Raw genomic sequence first — 14767 nt, 5'->3', positions numbered from 1 at the left:
TACATCAGGCCTGAGCCTGGGACCCAGGTGCCCTCAGGCCAGCGGGACGGGGGTCAGGAGCTCCTGTCAAGCCAGGGTGTATCTGATCTTAACCCACTGCTGTTGCTTCACCATCACCTGAACTCCTGTGTTGTGGGAAGAGCACTGGCCACACTGTCAGAATAGCCCGGTTAATGTCCTCCTGCCCCGCCCCGCCCCCCCCCCCGCCCCAGCTAGTTCTTGCACCCAGTAAACTGCCCCGAGCCTCCACTTCCTACACTTTCTTTAAAATACATGTAATAAGCCCTTGCCGGTGAGGCTCCATTGGAGCGTAATCCTGTAAACCAAAATGTCTCGGATTCAATTCCTGATCAAGGCACATACCTAGGTTGCAGGTTCATCCCTGGTCAGGGCTCGTGAGAGGCAACCAATCCATGTTTCTCTCTCACTTTGATGTTTCTCTCCCTCTCTCTCTCTCCCTCCCTTCCTTCTCTCTAAAATCAATAAGCACGTCCTCAGGTGAGGATAAAAAAATAAAATAGATGTAATAAGACCTACTTCTTAGGGTTGTCAGGAAGCTCAGTTAAGATACTAATGTGCACAAGTGCGCAGAGTCCGACGCCTGGGACTTAGTGGGTGGTCAGGAACATTCCGTTCCCTTCCTTCTCAGTAACTGTGACCAGAGAGGCACTTTGGGCAGCCTCTAGCTTAGTGTGCTGCTGTGTCTGTTATTTTTGTCCGCCGAGTCTCCTCTTTCTGACTTCAGTCCATGTTAATATTGGGAGAGATGAATGGAGGAGAGTGGCACTTGGCTGTGGGGCACGGGAGGGTCTGCCAGCAGGTCCGGACAATGGAGCTGGAGATGACAGCAGAAGTAGTGGCCGTGGCTATGGGCATGGGAATCAGACAGACCCTCTGGACCCATTTTTATTCTGGAGGAAGCTTGGCTTGACTTAAACAAAACCTATCTTTTGATAGCTTCTGGATTTAGCAGTCAGGTAAGATACTGAGCAGCCACTGGTCACCAGGCAGGTAACATTTCTGAGCTCTTTTCTGCCCTATTAAAACTATTGTTTCTGATTGCCTTAAATCAAAATAGTACATATGAATAATATAAAAACTTTAAAAACTTAATTACTACTATGAAGCATGTAATGAAATGCATCATTTCCTTGTCACCTAACTTGCCATTCCCTCATCCCATTTGCCCGAGGCAACAATTTTTAATTCTTGTAGTTGTTTCTTCTCTTGATTCCCCTTCCCCATGTTTCTGAAAAGTGAAGTCTATGCAGTTATTTCTCTTTTACCCTCTTTTATTGAGATACTATACAGTTATTTCTTGATGTGTCAGTTTTAGGAATTAGCTTTTGACTTCCTACTGCAGAACACTAAGTTTAAGTTTGTTTCTGCTCCCTCCCCATCTCTCTCTTTCCCTTCATACCCTAAATATGGCTTTATCATGATTTAAGCTCTATTACATGTTACATTATTGTGACTGTGCATATCTAAATATGATTCACCTGTGAGTCACGTAATGTGCTGTGATTATATTTTCTCCACTTGCTTAGTTTTCTAAGTACCTCTTACCAGTTCTTTTGCAAATTCCTGGCAGAGCTCTAGAACCCTTTTCAACATACTCAAAAATAGCAGTTAACTTATTAATTCTGTTTTCTTCTTAAAAAGTCTAGTCTGAGGTTCCCACCTGCTCTGGTGAGGCCTGTCTCCGGACCAGCTATACATGGCTCTCTTGGGCTTTCCCTGTAGCCCCAGCCTGGAATTCTCTTTACTTCACAGATCCCACGTCTTCTCTTTTGTTAGATTACATGGGTAGATATAGATTTTTATAAAAAACATTGCATGCCTGAAAATGACTTTTATTCCAATTTCACCTTTTATTGAGAATTTGGCTCAGGGAGGACTTCTGGTCGAGATGGCAGCACAGGTAAACACTGCTCACCTCCTCACACAACCACATCAAAATTACAACTAAAATGTAGAACAGCCATCATTCAGAACCACCAGAAATTGAGCTGAACAGAACTCTGACAACTATGGAATAAAGAAACCACATTTGTCCAGACTGGTAGGAGGAGCAGAGATGCAGAATGGGCTGGTCCTACATCCAAGCATGGTGAGTAAAAGTTTGGGAGGGATATCTCTGAAGTGAGGAGTCCCAGCCCCACACCAGGCACCCCAGCCCAGGGTTCCAGTGCCAGGAAGATAAGTCCCCATAACTTCTGGCTGCAAAACCCAGCTAGGATTGAGTTGGTCGAAGAAACTCCTGGAGTCCCAAGCAGTTCCCCTAAAAGAACCCACATATAGATTTACTCAGACTCACTCCCTCTGAGCTCCTGCACTGGGGTAGCAGCTTGAAAGGCACCAGTGGCATATGGGGAACTGAAGTGTCTGGCATCAAGGCAGGAGCTGGAAGGCAGTTTTCTCTCAGACAGGATGGCATACAAAGGCCATTGTTCCATTTCTGAGCTCTCCTGCCACAGAGCCAAAGAGCTTGCAGGTGGGTGCCACATAGGAGACTCCATCAACCTGGCTGACACTGTTTGCCCCCAACCTGGAGATCCCCTGAGACTCCACCCCACTCAACTTATAGTCCTACCCAAACTGTTAACTGTGACTTTTCCATGTGAATGCCTGGTTTTGGCTCATGCTTCACAACTTCTTAAATACTATCAAACATGAAACAGCTGGTCTCAGTGGCTCCCAGGCCCTGTACCTCTTGCTAAGTGGCCCCAGGCCTGGCATTAGCAGCAGCCAGCCCTAATTCACAAGTTGGCTTTTTCTGGGAATCTCCAAGCACAGCACAAGTAGCAGCCATCTCAAAATGATTTATAGCTCATGCAGGGTGGCCCCAGATGGAGCACAGGTCAGGGCTGACCTTGGCCTGCACCACCTGGGAAACCACAGAGTCCACCCACCCAGTGGACAGCTACAGACCACATTGGAGCACCAGCACCCTGCCCCTGCACAGCTGATCCTCCATGGAGGGCAGAGATTGGTGGTCAGTGGTCATAGCCAGTCCTTGCGGTTGACTGGCCTGGGTAAGTCCCTCCCATTGATCTGCCAACAGCAACCAAGGCTCAACTACAAGAGGAGGGTGTGCTCAGCCTATATAGAGGATGCACCTTGAATACCCAGCTTCAATGATAGGGGAGGCTATGCTACTGGACTGTACAGGACATCTACTACATTAGGCCATGTTACCAAGACAGAGTCAAAGCAGCTCTAATACATAGAAACAAACACAGGGAGGCTGCCAAAACAAGGAGACAGAGAAATATGGACCGAATGAAAGAACACATCAAAACTCCAGAAAAAGTACTAAACAAAATGGAGATAAGAAATCTATCAGATGCAGAATTCAAAACACTGGTTATAAGGATGCTCAAGAAACTTAGTGAGGACCCAAGCTGCATAAAAAAGATCCAGTCAGAAATGAAGGATGCATTAATTGAAGTAAAGAACTATTTACAGGGAAACAACGGTAGAATGGGTGAAGCCAAGAATCAATGATTTGGAACATAAGGAAAACAAAAACCAGCAATCAGAACAAGAAGAAAAAAGAATCCAAAAAAATGAGGAGAGTATAAGCAGCCTCTTGGACAACTTCAAGTAATCCAACATTTGCATCATAGGGGTGCCAGAAGGAGAAAAGAAAGAGCAAGAAATTGGAAATCTATTTGAAAAAATAATGAAAGAAAACTTCCCTAATTTCATGAAGGAAATAGACATACAAGTACAGAAAGCACAGAGAGTCCCAATTATGATGGATGCAAAGAGACCCACTCTAAGACACATCATAATTAAAATGCCAAAGGTTAAAGATAAACAGGGAATCTTAAAAGCAGCAACAGAAAGGCAGTTAGTTACCTACAGGGGAGGTCCCATACTACTGTCAGCTGATTTCTCAAAAAAAAAAATCTTTGCAGACTAGAAGGGATTGGCAAGAAAATTTAAAATCATGAAAAGCAGGAACCTGTAGCCAAGATTGCTCTGCCTGGCAAAGCTATCATTTAGAATTGGGGAGCTGATAAAGAGCTTCCTAAACAAGAAAAAACTAAAGGAGTTCATCATCACTAAACCATTATGATATGAAATGTTAAAGGGGCTTATTTAAGAAAAGAAGATAGAAACTATGAACAAATAAATGACAATAAATATATTATCTATTGACAATTGAATCTAAAAAACAAACTAAGCAAACAAGAAAAACAGAGACAGAATCGTGGATACAGAGAACGTTTTGATGGTTTCCAGATGGGAGGGAGAAGGGGGAGAATGGGTGAAGAGGTGAGGAGATCAAAAAGTACAAATAGGTAGTTACAGTGTAGCCATGGGAATGTAGAGTTCAGTATAGGGAATGAAGTAGCCAGAGAACTTATACGAATGACCCATGGACATGAACAATGGTGTGGAGACTTCCTGAGGGAGTGGGCAGTGCTAGGTGGAGGTGACAAGGGGGAAAAATTGGGACAACTCTAAATCATAATCAATAAAATATAACTTAAAAAATAGAATTGGCTCAGTATGTAATTCAGAGTTAGAAATAATGTTCCATGAGAATTTTGAATAGTTTTCAAGCAATCAGTGTTGTTTCAAGGAGTCTGAAGTCATTTTTATTCTTGATCCTTTATATGGAACATATGAAAGCTTCTCTTAGATGTTTTTAGGGTCTTCTTCTTGTTCCTGGGGATCTGAAATTTCACAATAATGTCCCTCACTTCTCCTTCCTGTTATGTTGAGCACTCAATTGACCTTTTCAATATGGACATTCAAGACGCCTGGTTCTGTTAAGATTTCTCATATTTTTTTCTTTAATAATTCTCTTCATTCCATTTTCTCTGTTCTTGCTCTCTGGAACTCCTATTAGCTGGCTATCATAACTCCTGTATTGATTCTCTAATTTTTTTTCTTTTCTCTATATGTTTTTGTTTTACTTTCTAGGAGATATTTTTCTTTCTCTCTCTTTTTTTTTTTTTTTTTTTATCCCCTAATTCTTCTACAGGATTCTTTTTAAATTTCTGCTTTCAAGAATTTCCAAGACTTTTGCCCTAACTGGTGTGGCTCAGTTGTTTGGGCATTGTCCCGCAAAGCAAAAGGTTGCTGGTTCCATTCCTGGTTGGGGCACATGCCTGGATTTTGGGTTTGGTCCTCAGTCAGGGCACATACAAGAAGCAACCAATCGATGTTTCTCTCTCACATTGATGTTTCTCTCCCTTTCTTTCTCCCTCCCTTCTCCTCTCTCTAAAAAGAAATAATAAAATCTTAAAGAAAAAAAAAGAGCCCTAGCTACTGTTGCTCAGGGAGTTGAGTGCCAGCCTGGGAACCAAAAGGTCACTGGTTCCATTCCCAGTCAGGCCACATGCCTGGGTTGTGGGCCAGGTCCCCAGCTGGGGCTGGGGGTGGTATGTGAGAAGCGAGAGGCAACTGCTCAACATTTCTCTCTCACATTGATGTTTCTCTCCCTTTCTTTCTCCCTCCCTTCCCCACTATTGAAACTCTTAAAACTAAAATTAAAATAAAGAAATCCCAAGAATTTTACTTTTGTCTTTTGTTGTAGGTACCTGTTTTTGTTTCATGGATATTTTTCTTATCCCTCTAAGGAAATTATAAAATTTTTAAAAACTTCTCTTTTGTTTCCTGTATTATCTTTGTTTCCTCCAAGTTTACTGTTTGTTTGATTTGTCGTATTTATTTCCCATTATAGGCTTTCCTGAAATGTCTGGTGACTCTTGACTGACTTTTCATATTTAATAGTGAAATACTGAAAAGCCAATTAAATATTCTGTCAGCTGGTGGGCCTTATGCTTGGGTGTCTAGGTAGTGACTTAGCCATTTCATTTGGAGAGCCTCAAATGGCAATATCTGTATGTCTTTCACTTGGGCTGGTCAGTTTATCTGCAGAGGAATCTTTCAATCCCCTGCAGGGGACACATAGGCTTGACTGCCAGCCTTCTGGCAAATGAGTGGGAGGTAAGAATTTGCCATCTCTCTTTTGAGGGTAGAGACCAGAGGTGTCCAACCTGTAGCCCATGGACTGCATGCAGCTCAGGATGGTTATGAATGTGGCCCAACACAAAATTGTAAATTTACTTAACATTGTGAGATTATTTTTGTGTGATTACGTGTCACAATGTATTTAATGAGTGGCCCAAGACAACTCTTCTTCCAGTGTGGCGCAGAGATGCCAAAAGGTTGGACAGACACCCCTGGTGTAGACTTTCATTGACGTTACTGCCCACCCTCTGCTATTGCTTGTGCCCTTGAGTCCAGTTCTTCTCTGGCCCCACTTCCCCAGGATACATTTCTGTCTTGTAGCCCAATAAGAAGGTGGTAGTCATCTGGCTGTAAAATTTAGGGGGGAATTTGGGGGCTTATTTGTTTGTTATACAGACTCTCAATCAGTCTTCCTATTTTTACCTCCACCCTCACCTCTCCTTCTAGAGTAACTTAGTACCTGCTATGCCAGTCAGTGCCCCTTCAAACATACCACTTCCAGCATATCTGACTTCTCTCATCTAGTAGCTTCTCTTTTATTATCTTTTAAAAATATATTTTATTAATTATGCTATTACAGTTGTCCCATTTTTTCCCCTTTATTCCCCTCCACCCTGCACCGCCCCCTTCCCACTAACATTCCCCCACCTTAGCTCACATCCATGGGTCGTACATATAAATTCTTTGGCTTCTCCATTTCCCATACTATTCTCAACCTTCCCCTGTCTATTTTGTACCTACCATTTATAGTTCTTATTCCCTCTACTTTTCCCCCCCCATTCTTCCTCCCCACTGATAACCCTCCACATGATTTCCATTTCTATGATTCTGTTCCTGGTCTAGTTGTTTGCTTAGTTTGTTTTTGCTTTTGTTTTTTAGATTCAGTTCTTGATAGTTGTGAGTTTGTTGTCATTTTACTGTTTGTATTTTTTATCTTCTTTTTCTTAGATAAGTCCTCTAACATTTCATGTAATAATGGCTTTGTAATGATGAACTCCTTTAACTTTACCTTATCTGGGAAGCACTTTATCTGCCCTTCCATAATAAAGGATAGCTTTGCTGGATAAAGTAATCTTGGATGTAGGTCCTTCCTTTTCATGACTTTGAATATTTCTTCCTAGCCCCTTCTTGCCTGTAAGGTTCCTTTTGAGAAATCAGCTGATAGTCTTATGGGAACTCCTTTGCAAGTAACTGTCTCCTTTTCTCTTGCTACATTTAAGATTCTTTCCTTATCTTTAATCTTGGGTAATGTAATTATGATGTGCCTTGGTGTGTACTTCCATGGGTCCAACTTCTTTGGGATTCTCTGAGCTTCCTAGACTTCCTGGAAGTCTATTTCCTTTGCCAAATTAGGGGAGTTTTCTTTCATTATTTTTTCAAATAAGTTTTCAATTTCTTGCTCTTTCTCTTCTCCTTCTGGCACCCCTATGATTCAGATGTTGAAATATTTAAAGTTGTCCCAAAGGTCCCTAAGGCTCTCCTTTTTTTTTTTTTAATCCTTATTTCTTCATTCTGTCCTGGTTGAATGTTTATTTCTTTCTTCTGCTCCAAATTGTTGATTTGAGTCCTGATTTCCTTCCCTTCACTGTTGGTTCCCTGTATATCTTTCTTAATTTTGCTTGGCATAGCCTTCATTTCCTCTATTTTGCAAACATACTCAACCATTTCTGTTGAGCATCCTGATTACCAGTGTTTTGAACTCTGCATCATTGTGTCCTCTTCCCCTCCAACTGCAGAAAGATAGGTTGGCTATCTCTTTGTTGCTTAGTTCTATTTTTGGAGATTTGATCTGTTCTTTCATTTGGGCCTTTTTTTTTTTTTTTTTTTTGGTCTGGCAGCCTTACGTATTCACCAGGGCTGGGAGACATAAGGCTTTGTTGTGGTGCTGTATGTGGGGGAGGGGCCTGAAAGGGAACAGTGCCTCTTACTCTGCTGTTGGCCAGCTTTCAGTCATTTCCCCTGCTTCCTACAAGCAAATTGGGCCCTTCTGGTGCTGATTCCCCAGGTGGGTGGGTTTGTGTACCTTCAAGGACCCTGTGGGTCTCTCCAATGAACTCTCCTAGGAGGCTGAGGGTTTCTCCTGTCACTGCAACCCCTACATATCTTTGTGGTCAGAGGTTTTGAGGCTTTATTTCCCCATGCTGGAACTCTGGGTTGCATGGTCTGTCTTCCTCCCAGTTTATCTGCATGCAAATGTAGGACCACCTAGCCTGCCAGCTGCCCCCTTGCCCACCCTGATCCTCCAGCTGCCACCTTGCCATGAATCCTCTCCCCTCCAACTGCACATCTCTGCCCCTCCTACCAGTCTGCATGAATGTTTCTTCTTTAACTCCTTAGTTGTCAGACTTCTGTACAGTTCAATTTTCTGGCATTTCTGGTTTGTTTATTGTTTTAAAATTTGTTGTCCTTCTTTTGGTTGTGGGGCAAGGCACAGTTTACCTTATACCTCCATCTTGGCCAGAAGTCACCATTCTCTCCTATTTTCTTCATCCTTAAGGATTTGTTCTTTAAAACATCATTTTAGTGATATTTTGAGAGGAAGCAAATAAACATGTATGTCCTGTCTATCATATCTACTCAGAACTAAGCTTGTACCCCCACGTTCTACAATAAGGTAGTTATGGTAGTAAAATCGGGTTTCTCTCTGCCTACGTGCTATCAGTTGAATGAATGTGGAAGAGCATTTTTCTGTTACTTGGAGTAATTGTATGAAATGCAGAACTACAAGGCCATTTTGCTTAATGTTCATCTCTATAGATGCTCTTTAATGACTGCAGCTAACTTTTTATCTAGTTCTGACAGCTCTTTCTCCTTTCATGGAAAGTAAACTGATCTGAGCTAAATGGCAGTTGTAAGGAAGAAGCCATTGGTCTGCAAAAAGAGAATGGTTGGGGCATGCAAAGCTTAGCTTCTCTTGCTTTGCCCGTTACTAATATTGAAGGGGGAGAGCTCAGGATTAAGGAAAGACCACCTCCCACCCCTTTCCTCTGTTCTGTATTCACATCTAACCTGCCGGATATTTCACACTTAGCAAGTCACCGGCTGTTGATAACAGGAAGTTTTAGTGGCTTCAAATCAGTCAGTGGAGGGAAAGGCTCAGCAGTTTGGGAGAGGCACGTTAATCCCTCTGATCACCCCATTAAGCTTCCCTGGGACATGTCACTTTTTTAGATGGGTGGGAGGAGCTGCACCCATTCTCCCTCTATCTCACCTGCAGGTGGCAGAGACTTGGGGGTAAAACCATGAATACCCCACCATGCTTCTTGGCTTTTATGAACTTTGTTAGGTATGAATTTTGCACTATCTCTTTCCTCCCACCTGTATTAGCACTTTTTCAGGAAGCTAACTGCCTTTATATACTTCCTTGTCAGAAACATGTGCTGTGAACAATGGAGGCTGCGATCGGACCTGTAAGGATACCTCGACAGGTGTTCATTGCAGTTGCCCCGTTGGATTCACTCTCCAGTTGGATGGGAAGACCTGCAAAGGTAGCCTGTGACTCTTCGTACTGCTAATGTGTGGGGATAAATGCACCTCTTCCCCTCCACACCTCCAGCGTGACTACAGACTTGCTTATAGTTTATATTGATGGGAGCTTTTCTTCCCTCGGCTAGTGGAAGGTTATAATTGAGTGAGCTTAACTAGAACCAACCTAATTACACTAACTGTTGAGAAGATCAGCTTCTACAAATATCAAATAATCCATTTCAGGCAGCGGCTACATTAGAAAAAGGCAAAAGTTCAAAGGAACATGTGTAGGAGATAATAGCAACATATCATAAATAACAGCCAAGATTGTTATCCAGAAAACCTAATGAATAAAACTATACCTTTAACTTTTGCTGATGAATAGAGACCCCAATGACCTGCTAGCATTTCATGGGCGAGACTATGAAGGCTTAGTTCTTCAACATGATAAAAAGTAGATAACCAGTTACCGGTACCAGCTGAAACTGAGAAAAGATAAGATTCATTTGAGTATCAGAATAATTTAAAAGCATTAAGGCTATTTGATCGTTGTGTAATTTGCCAAAACAAATGTTCTACTTCCTTATAACTTTAATGATTAAACTGGAATGGAAAGTATACCAAAGGGAGCCACCTTATCTTGAGGGAGCAGGGGGAGGATGAGAATATAACAGGACATCAGCATTCTGTCCCACAGATTGTTTCCTAATGCTGGTCAAGGGCAACACAAGCCACAGTTCTCAAGGGGACTAGGCTCTTGTCTCTCAAAATTGGTTAAGCCAGGCAAGAAAACATGTGTAAGATTAAAAACAGCAGCGAACATTCTTAAGTGCTTCTATGGGTCTGTTTTTGTTTCAGAGAATAATGAGGCACACACAATAGTACTTCAGGGATTTGTGGAAAACGAGGCAAGTATGGCTGTCTGATTTGCCGATGCTTGCCTGTTACAGATATTGATGAGTGCCAGACCCGCAATGGAGGTTGTGATCATTTCTGCAAAAACACCGTGGGCAGTTTTGACTGCAGCTGCAAAAAGGGATTTAAATTATTAACAGATGAGAAGTCTTGCCAAGGTATGTGCTGAAATGTAGCTGTGCTGTGCGATGCCTGCCGGTTGGTGTGGAGAACACGAGACCCCACCCTGGCAGAGACTGACTCGCTGGGCTTCTCAACCGAGTCCTCAACCCCACCTCCAACCTGTGTCTCACTTATTTCATCTTTTAGGGAGCATAAAAACACTGATGTAGCTCACAGGTATATTTTGGAAATTAAGCTGTGAATGCTTAGAGAACACCTCAAGGAACCCATCTGGTGTGATTAGAGCAGAGTTCTCTGCTACGAACACACTGGATCTCAGAATGCACGTAGGGTGATATTAGGGTGTCGAGATAATGAATACTTTTCCTTCTCTTTAATGATTAAAGCAGAATGGAAAGTATACCAAAGGGAGCCACCTTATAAATGTCCTTTAACATTACAGATTTTATAGACAAAATTTAGTGGCAAAATAAGCAGATTTAGTTAACATACCTTTTCTGAGTAAACAGTTGGGGTTGACCCATGATCAGTATCATGTACCCATTGGTCTCTTCCTTGTAGCACTTGTTTGAATGGCCTTGGAGCTTGGGGAGAGGGAGGGGGCTGAAAGGAGGCGAGGCTGGTCGGTCCTTGGGCAGATGCATCCCTCCCACGTCAGGGTGCGGCAAGGGAACTTCTCTGGGTGGCAGCTGTTGACACGTGAATAACTGTCTGGGGTGGGAGTAAACGCTTTTGGGTAGGGGCACCACTTGTCTTTTCAGGAAGAAGGTCTCAGAAAAGACCTGCTATCATGTATCCCTGTTCCATTTCTAGAAACAAGAACAGTCTAACTTAATTTTGTTAGAAAGCCCAGAATTAAAGCAAAATCAGAAAATAATATCTGACTTCACTTTAGATACTAAAGATGTAACATTACCTTTTTAAAAAACCTTATAGTATGAATTAGGTTTCTTTCTTGGATTTTTCTTCTTAATACATATTTTGTCAGGCAATTCAAGCATAGTCCCCTTTAAATTCAGTGAGTTCATTCTAGACAATTACTGCGGGTTTTCATCCATTTGGCTTGGAAAGCAAATGTGCTGTTCTACATAATGTTTCATAATGTATAGAGCAAGGAATACTCTGTTTAAGCTGTGTAAACACATTAAAAAGAAATTAGAAAAGTGATCTCATTATTTTTGGCAAAGCAAAAGCCTGTCACGAGCAGCCAAAGTCAGCTACTGGAAGAGTCTACTTTCTCAACAACTGGCTGATGTTAATAACAGAATTCATGGCGTGACATCAATTACTGGGGAAGAAACAGACTTTTTCTCATTTTTCACTGATCAGTCTTGGTAGTACAAATATTTGCACAGAACAAATTTATTGAAGAAGTTGCCAGGATTTCTGGGAAAAGCTAGGGAAGAAGAGGTGTTGCAAGAATTTGCCCTTTTTATTTCACTTTTTTATTCTTCTAGTTCCTCCCAAATGTTTGTGTTTTTTATTAATGTAGTTTCTTGCAGCACATTAGATATGGAAAAGAGATATAGCAATGGTCTAGTTAGCTTCCACTGAGTTCTGCGCTGGTCCTGGTTTATTCATTTGGAGACATAAGTTATAACTCTGTCAAAGGCCCACAAAGAGCTCAGGAAGTGAAGCTCTAAAGTTCTAGTCTGCAGGAAAGATGTGAGGACCAGACCAGGGAAGAATAGATGATTAGATCCACAAACGCAGTCCTGAGGCTAGTTTTTAGGACCTCAGCAGAAGTCGGGGATGTCTCCGCACTGGACCAGGTTGGAGGGGCCCCATGGGATGGAACCATCGGGAGGAAAACCAAGGGATTGGCCAAGAGCATCCATCTTGGAAATTTAACACCAAATTTCAGTGTCTGCCATAGAAAAGTAGCGCAGATGTTAGCGTTAATGTAGTCTTTTAGTGCAGGAGGCATTAAAGCCAGGGTCAGCTGGCCTCCTGGGGCCAAAAGACTCCTTCCAGAAAAATCAAAGAGAGAGGAACCAGATTTATCTCCAACCCAAGTTGGATTCTCCTTTCATTTTCCCCTAGCTTCTAAGATTACTATTGCTGTTTTACCAATAGTAATATAACAATAATAATGCACAGGCTGTGCCTTATCACTTCCAAACTCATTTTACATATGTTATCTCATTTGGCTTCAATTCAATATTTTAAGTTCCTCAGCCCTGCAAATAAGCATGGGTGAGGGAGACCAACTGACCTTTTAGACAAGTGCAGTTTGCAACAGAATTTGGAAAGAAGGGTCCTGGCAGTGAGGACACATATTGTAGGCTTCTCAATACTGTCTTTAACACAAGTGAGTGGGAGAACAGATAATGTTTTATTCTGTTTGTGTTGTTTTCCCCAGTAACTGGTGTTGTTGTAAAAGTGTTCTCTCCACCTATCCTTCAGAACTGGTTTCAGATCCCCTCTCCTTTTACAATTGCAGATGTGGATGAATGCTCTTTGGACAGGACCTGTGACCACAGCTGCATCAACCACCCTGGCACATTCACATGTGCTTGCAACAAAGGCTACACCCTCTACGGCTTTACCCACTGTGGAGGTGAGCAGAATGCCCCATTTGGAGTCAGAGGAGGCTGGGCCTGTAGAGGAGCAGGACTTATCCCTAAGTTTTCCCCATTGGGGGGTGAAGGGGACATTCCAGTTCCTGTACAGTAGTATTGAACCCATCGACTCAAGGGAAGCATTGGCTAAGGGAAGTCTGTCCCCATTTATCCCTTTAACACATCAAGTATGAAATGGAGCAGGCAGAAGAGATAAGCTCTTCAGCTGTGAATTCTTTATTGAGTTTACTGATGCAGTTATATTCAGAGAATGGGAGGATCTCTCAGGAGATGACACTCTACCCGCTGGAACTTCCCAGCAGATAGTAAAGTCACAGTCCTCAGAGAGGGTTGGCTGGACACCAACAGTTCCACAGCCTTGCTGTGTGTAGGAACTGACCACAAAGCCTTGTTCGAGCCCTTTAGTTGGTCTTTAAGCAGGCCTTTGAGCTGGAAGCTGGACCATTGACTTTCTCTCTGCTTGGTGCCCATGTAGCAACATGTTCTGATGTCCTTTGTCCTCATGGTCAAGTAGACTACGGCATCAGTCAGATTTAGCACCAAATGACTCCTACTCTGCTCCCTGATCATCATGTTCGTTCAGCAGTCTTTGAGGCTAGAGATTCAGGTGTTGACTCAGAATATCTGGGGCTTCCAAGGTGGTGCTGAGGACCTGAGGATTTGGGAATCACTGGCCTAAATACTTTCTGCCCAGTCTTTGTGTCCTGTGCTTAAGAAGAATGGATAATAGTGATTTGCTATGGACAGTGTTATCTTTCTTCTTTTTTTTTGACACATTCTTGGCATTGTGAAAAACACACTCTTCCAGTCCATCAAGCAACCCCAAGGGCATGCTCCTTGCATACAGATGTGTATCTGGGTTTTAGTTAGAGCCACCTTTGACTTAGGCTCAGTCTCAGGTTGATGGAGATTCATGCAAGTCGTTTTCCTTCTCTGCAGTTCAACTACATGAACTGTTCAGTGGGGAGTCCTAATTCTGTCTATCTGCCTTAGCATGTAGCTCAGGAGGATGGCAGAGTTTTAACTTGGAAGCCTGTGTAGCATCTGAGTTCGGGCATCTGAAAGTAGAGTGTGACCCTCTCTGAGTGTCCCTAATCGGGGAGTGGTTGGTCAAAAATGGAACTTGAGGCCATTCTGGTGAGGTTCGTGCGGGGAAATCCCCTGGGTGGACAATGGGGTCAGCTGATGCCAAGGACATGTCCTAAAGGCAGTCAGCATCTCCCCTTTGTTTAGTGGGTTTCAACCATGCGACTCCCCTCCTGCTCCTTCCTCAAGCGAAGGACAGCGACCGCCGAGTCGGTGAGGGGCTGCTGTGACAGGAGCGTGTTTCGTTCCCCAGACACCAACGAGTGCAGCGTCAACAACGGAGGCTGTCAGCAGGTCTGTGTGAACACGGTGGGCAGCTACGAATGCCAGTGCCATCCTGCATACAAGCTCCACTGGAATAAAAAAGACTGTGTGGGTAAGACTCCGGCAGCAGCTCGCCACGGGCCCAGCGGCACTCTCCCATGTCTGACTGGGCCCGGAGTGCGACTGGCCATCCCACCCCTGAATTCTCCTCCCCTTAGCTGTAGCAGCCACTCTTGAAATAGTTCAAAAACAGGAGATACTTTGCAGGCTCTGGCATTGCCTCTGTGCTTCTGCATAGGTTGGAACTCACTTCCATTTTCCTGGTTGCTTTTTTGCAT

General features: G+C 43.1%; 1 protein-coding gene across 3 annotated transcripts in view; it reads left to right on the top strand.

Moving 5' to 3' along the window:
* Positions 1 to 14767, top strand: part of SCUBE2 (signal peptide, CUB domain and EGF like domain containing 2) — a 71612-nt gene that overhangs the window by 23919 nt on the left and 32926 nt on the right. For all 3 annotated transcript variants that reach the window (XM_036028995.1, XM_028517568.2, XM_036028996.1), the window contains exons 8-11: positions 9363 to 9479; positions 10410 to 10532; positions 12941 to 13057; positions 14419 to 14541. In XM_036028995.1, the coding sequence (XP_035884888.1) occupies positions 9363 to 9479; positions 10410 to 10532; positions 12941 to 13057; positions 14419 to 14541 (480 nt within the window). The remainder of the gene's footprint in view (positions 1 to 9362; positions 9480 to 10409; positions 10533 to 12940; positions 13058 to 14418; positions 14542 to 14767) is intronic.

Source organism: Phyllostomus discolor, chromosome 6 (genome assembly GCF_004126475.2).
Source record: "Phyllostomus discolor isolate MPI-MPIP mPhyDis1 chromosome 6, mPhyDis1.pri.v3, whole genome shotgun sequence".
Classification (NCBI taxonomy): Eukaryota; Metazoa; Chordata; class Mammalia; order Chiroptera; family Phyllostomidae; genus Phyllostomus; species Phyllostomus discolor.
This window is presented reverse-complemented; position numbering and strand designations above follow the sequence as displayed.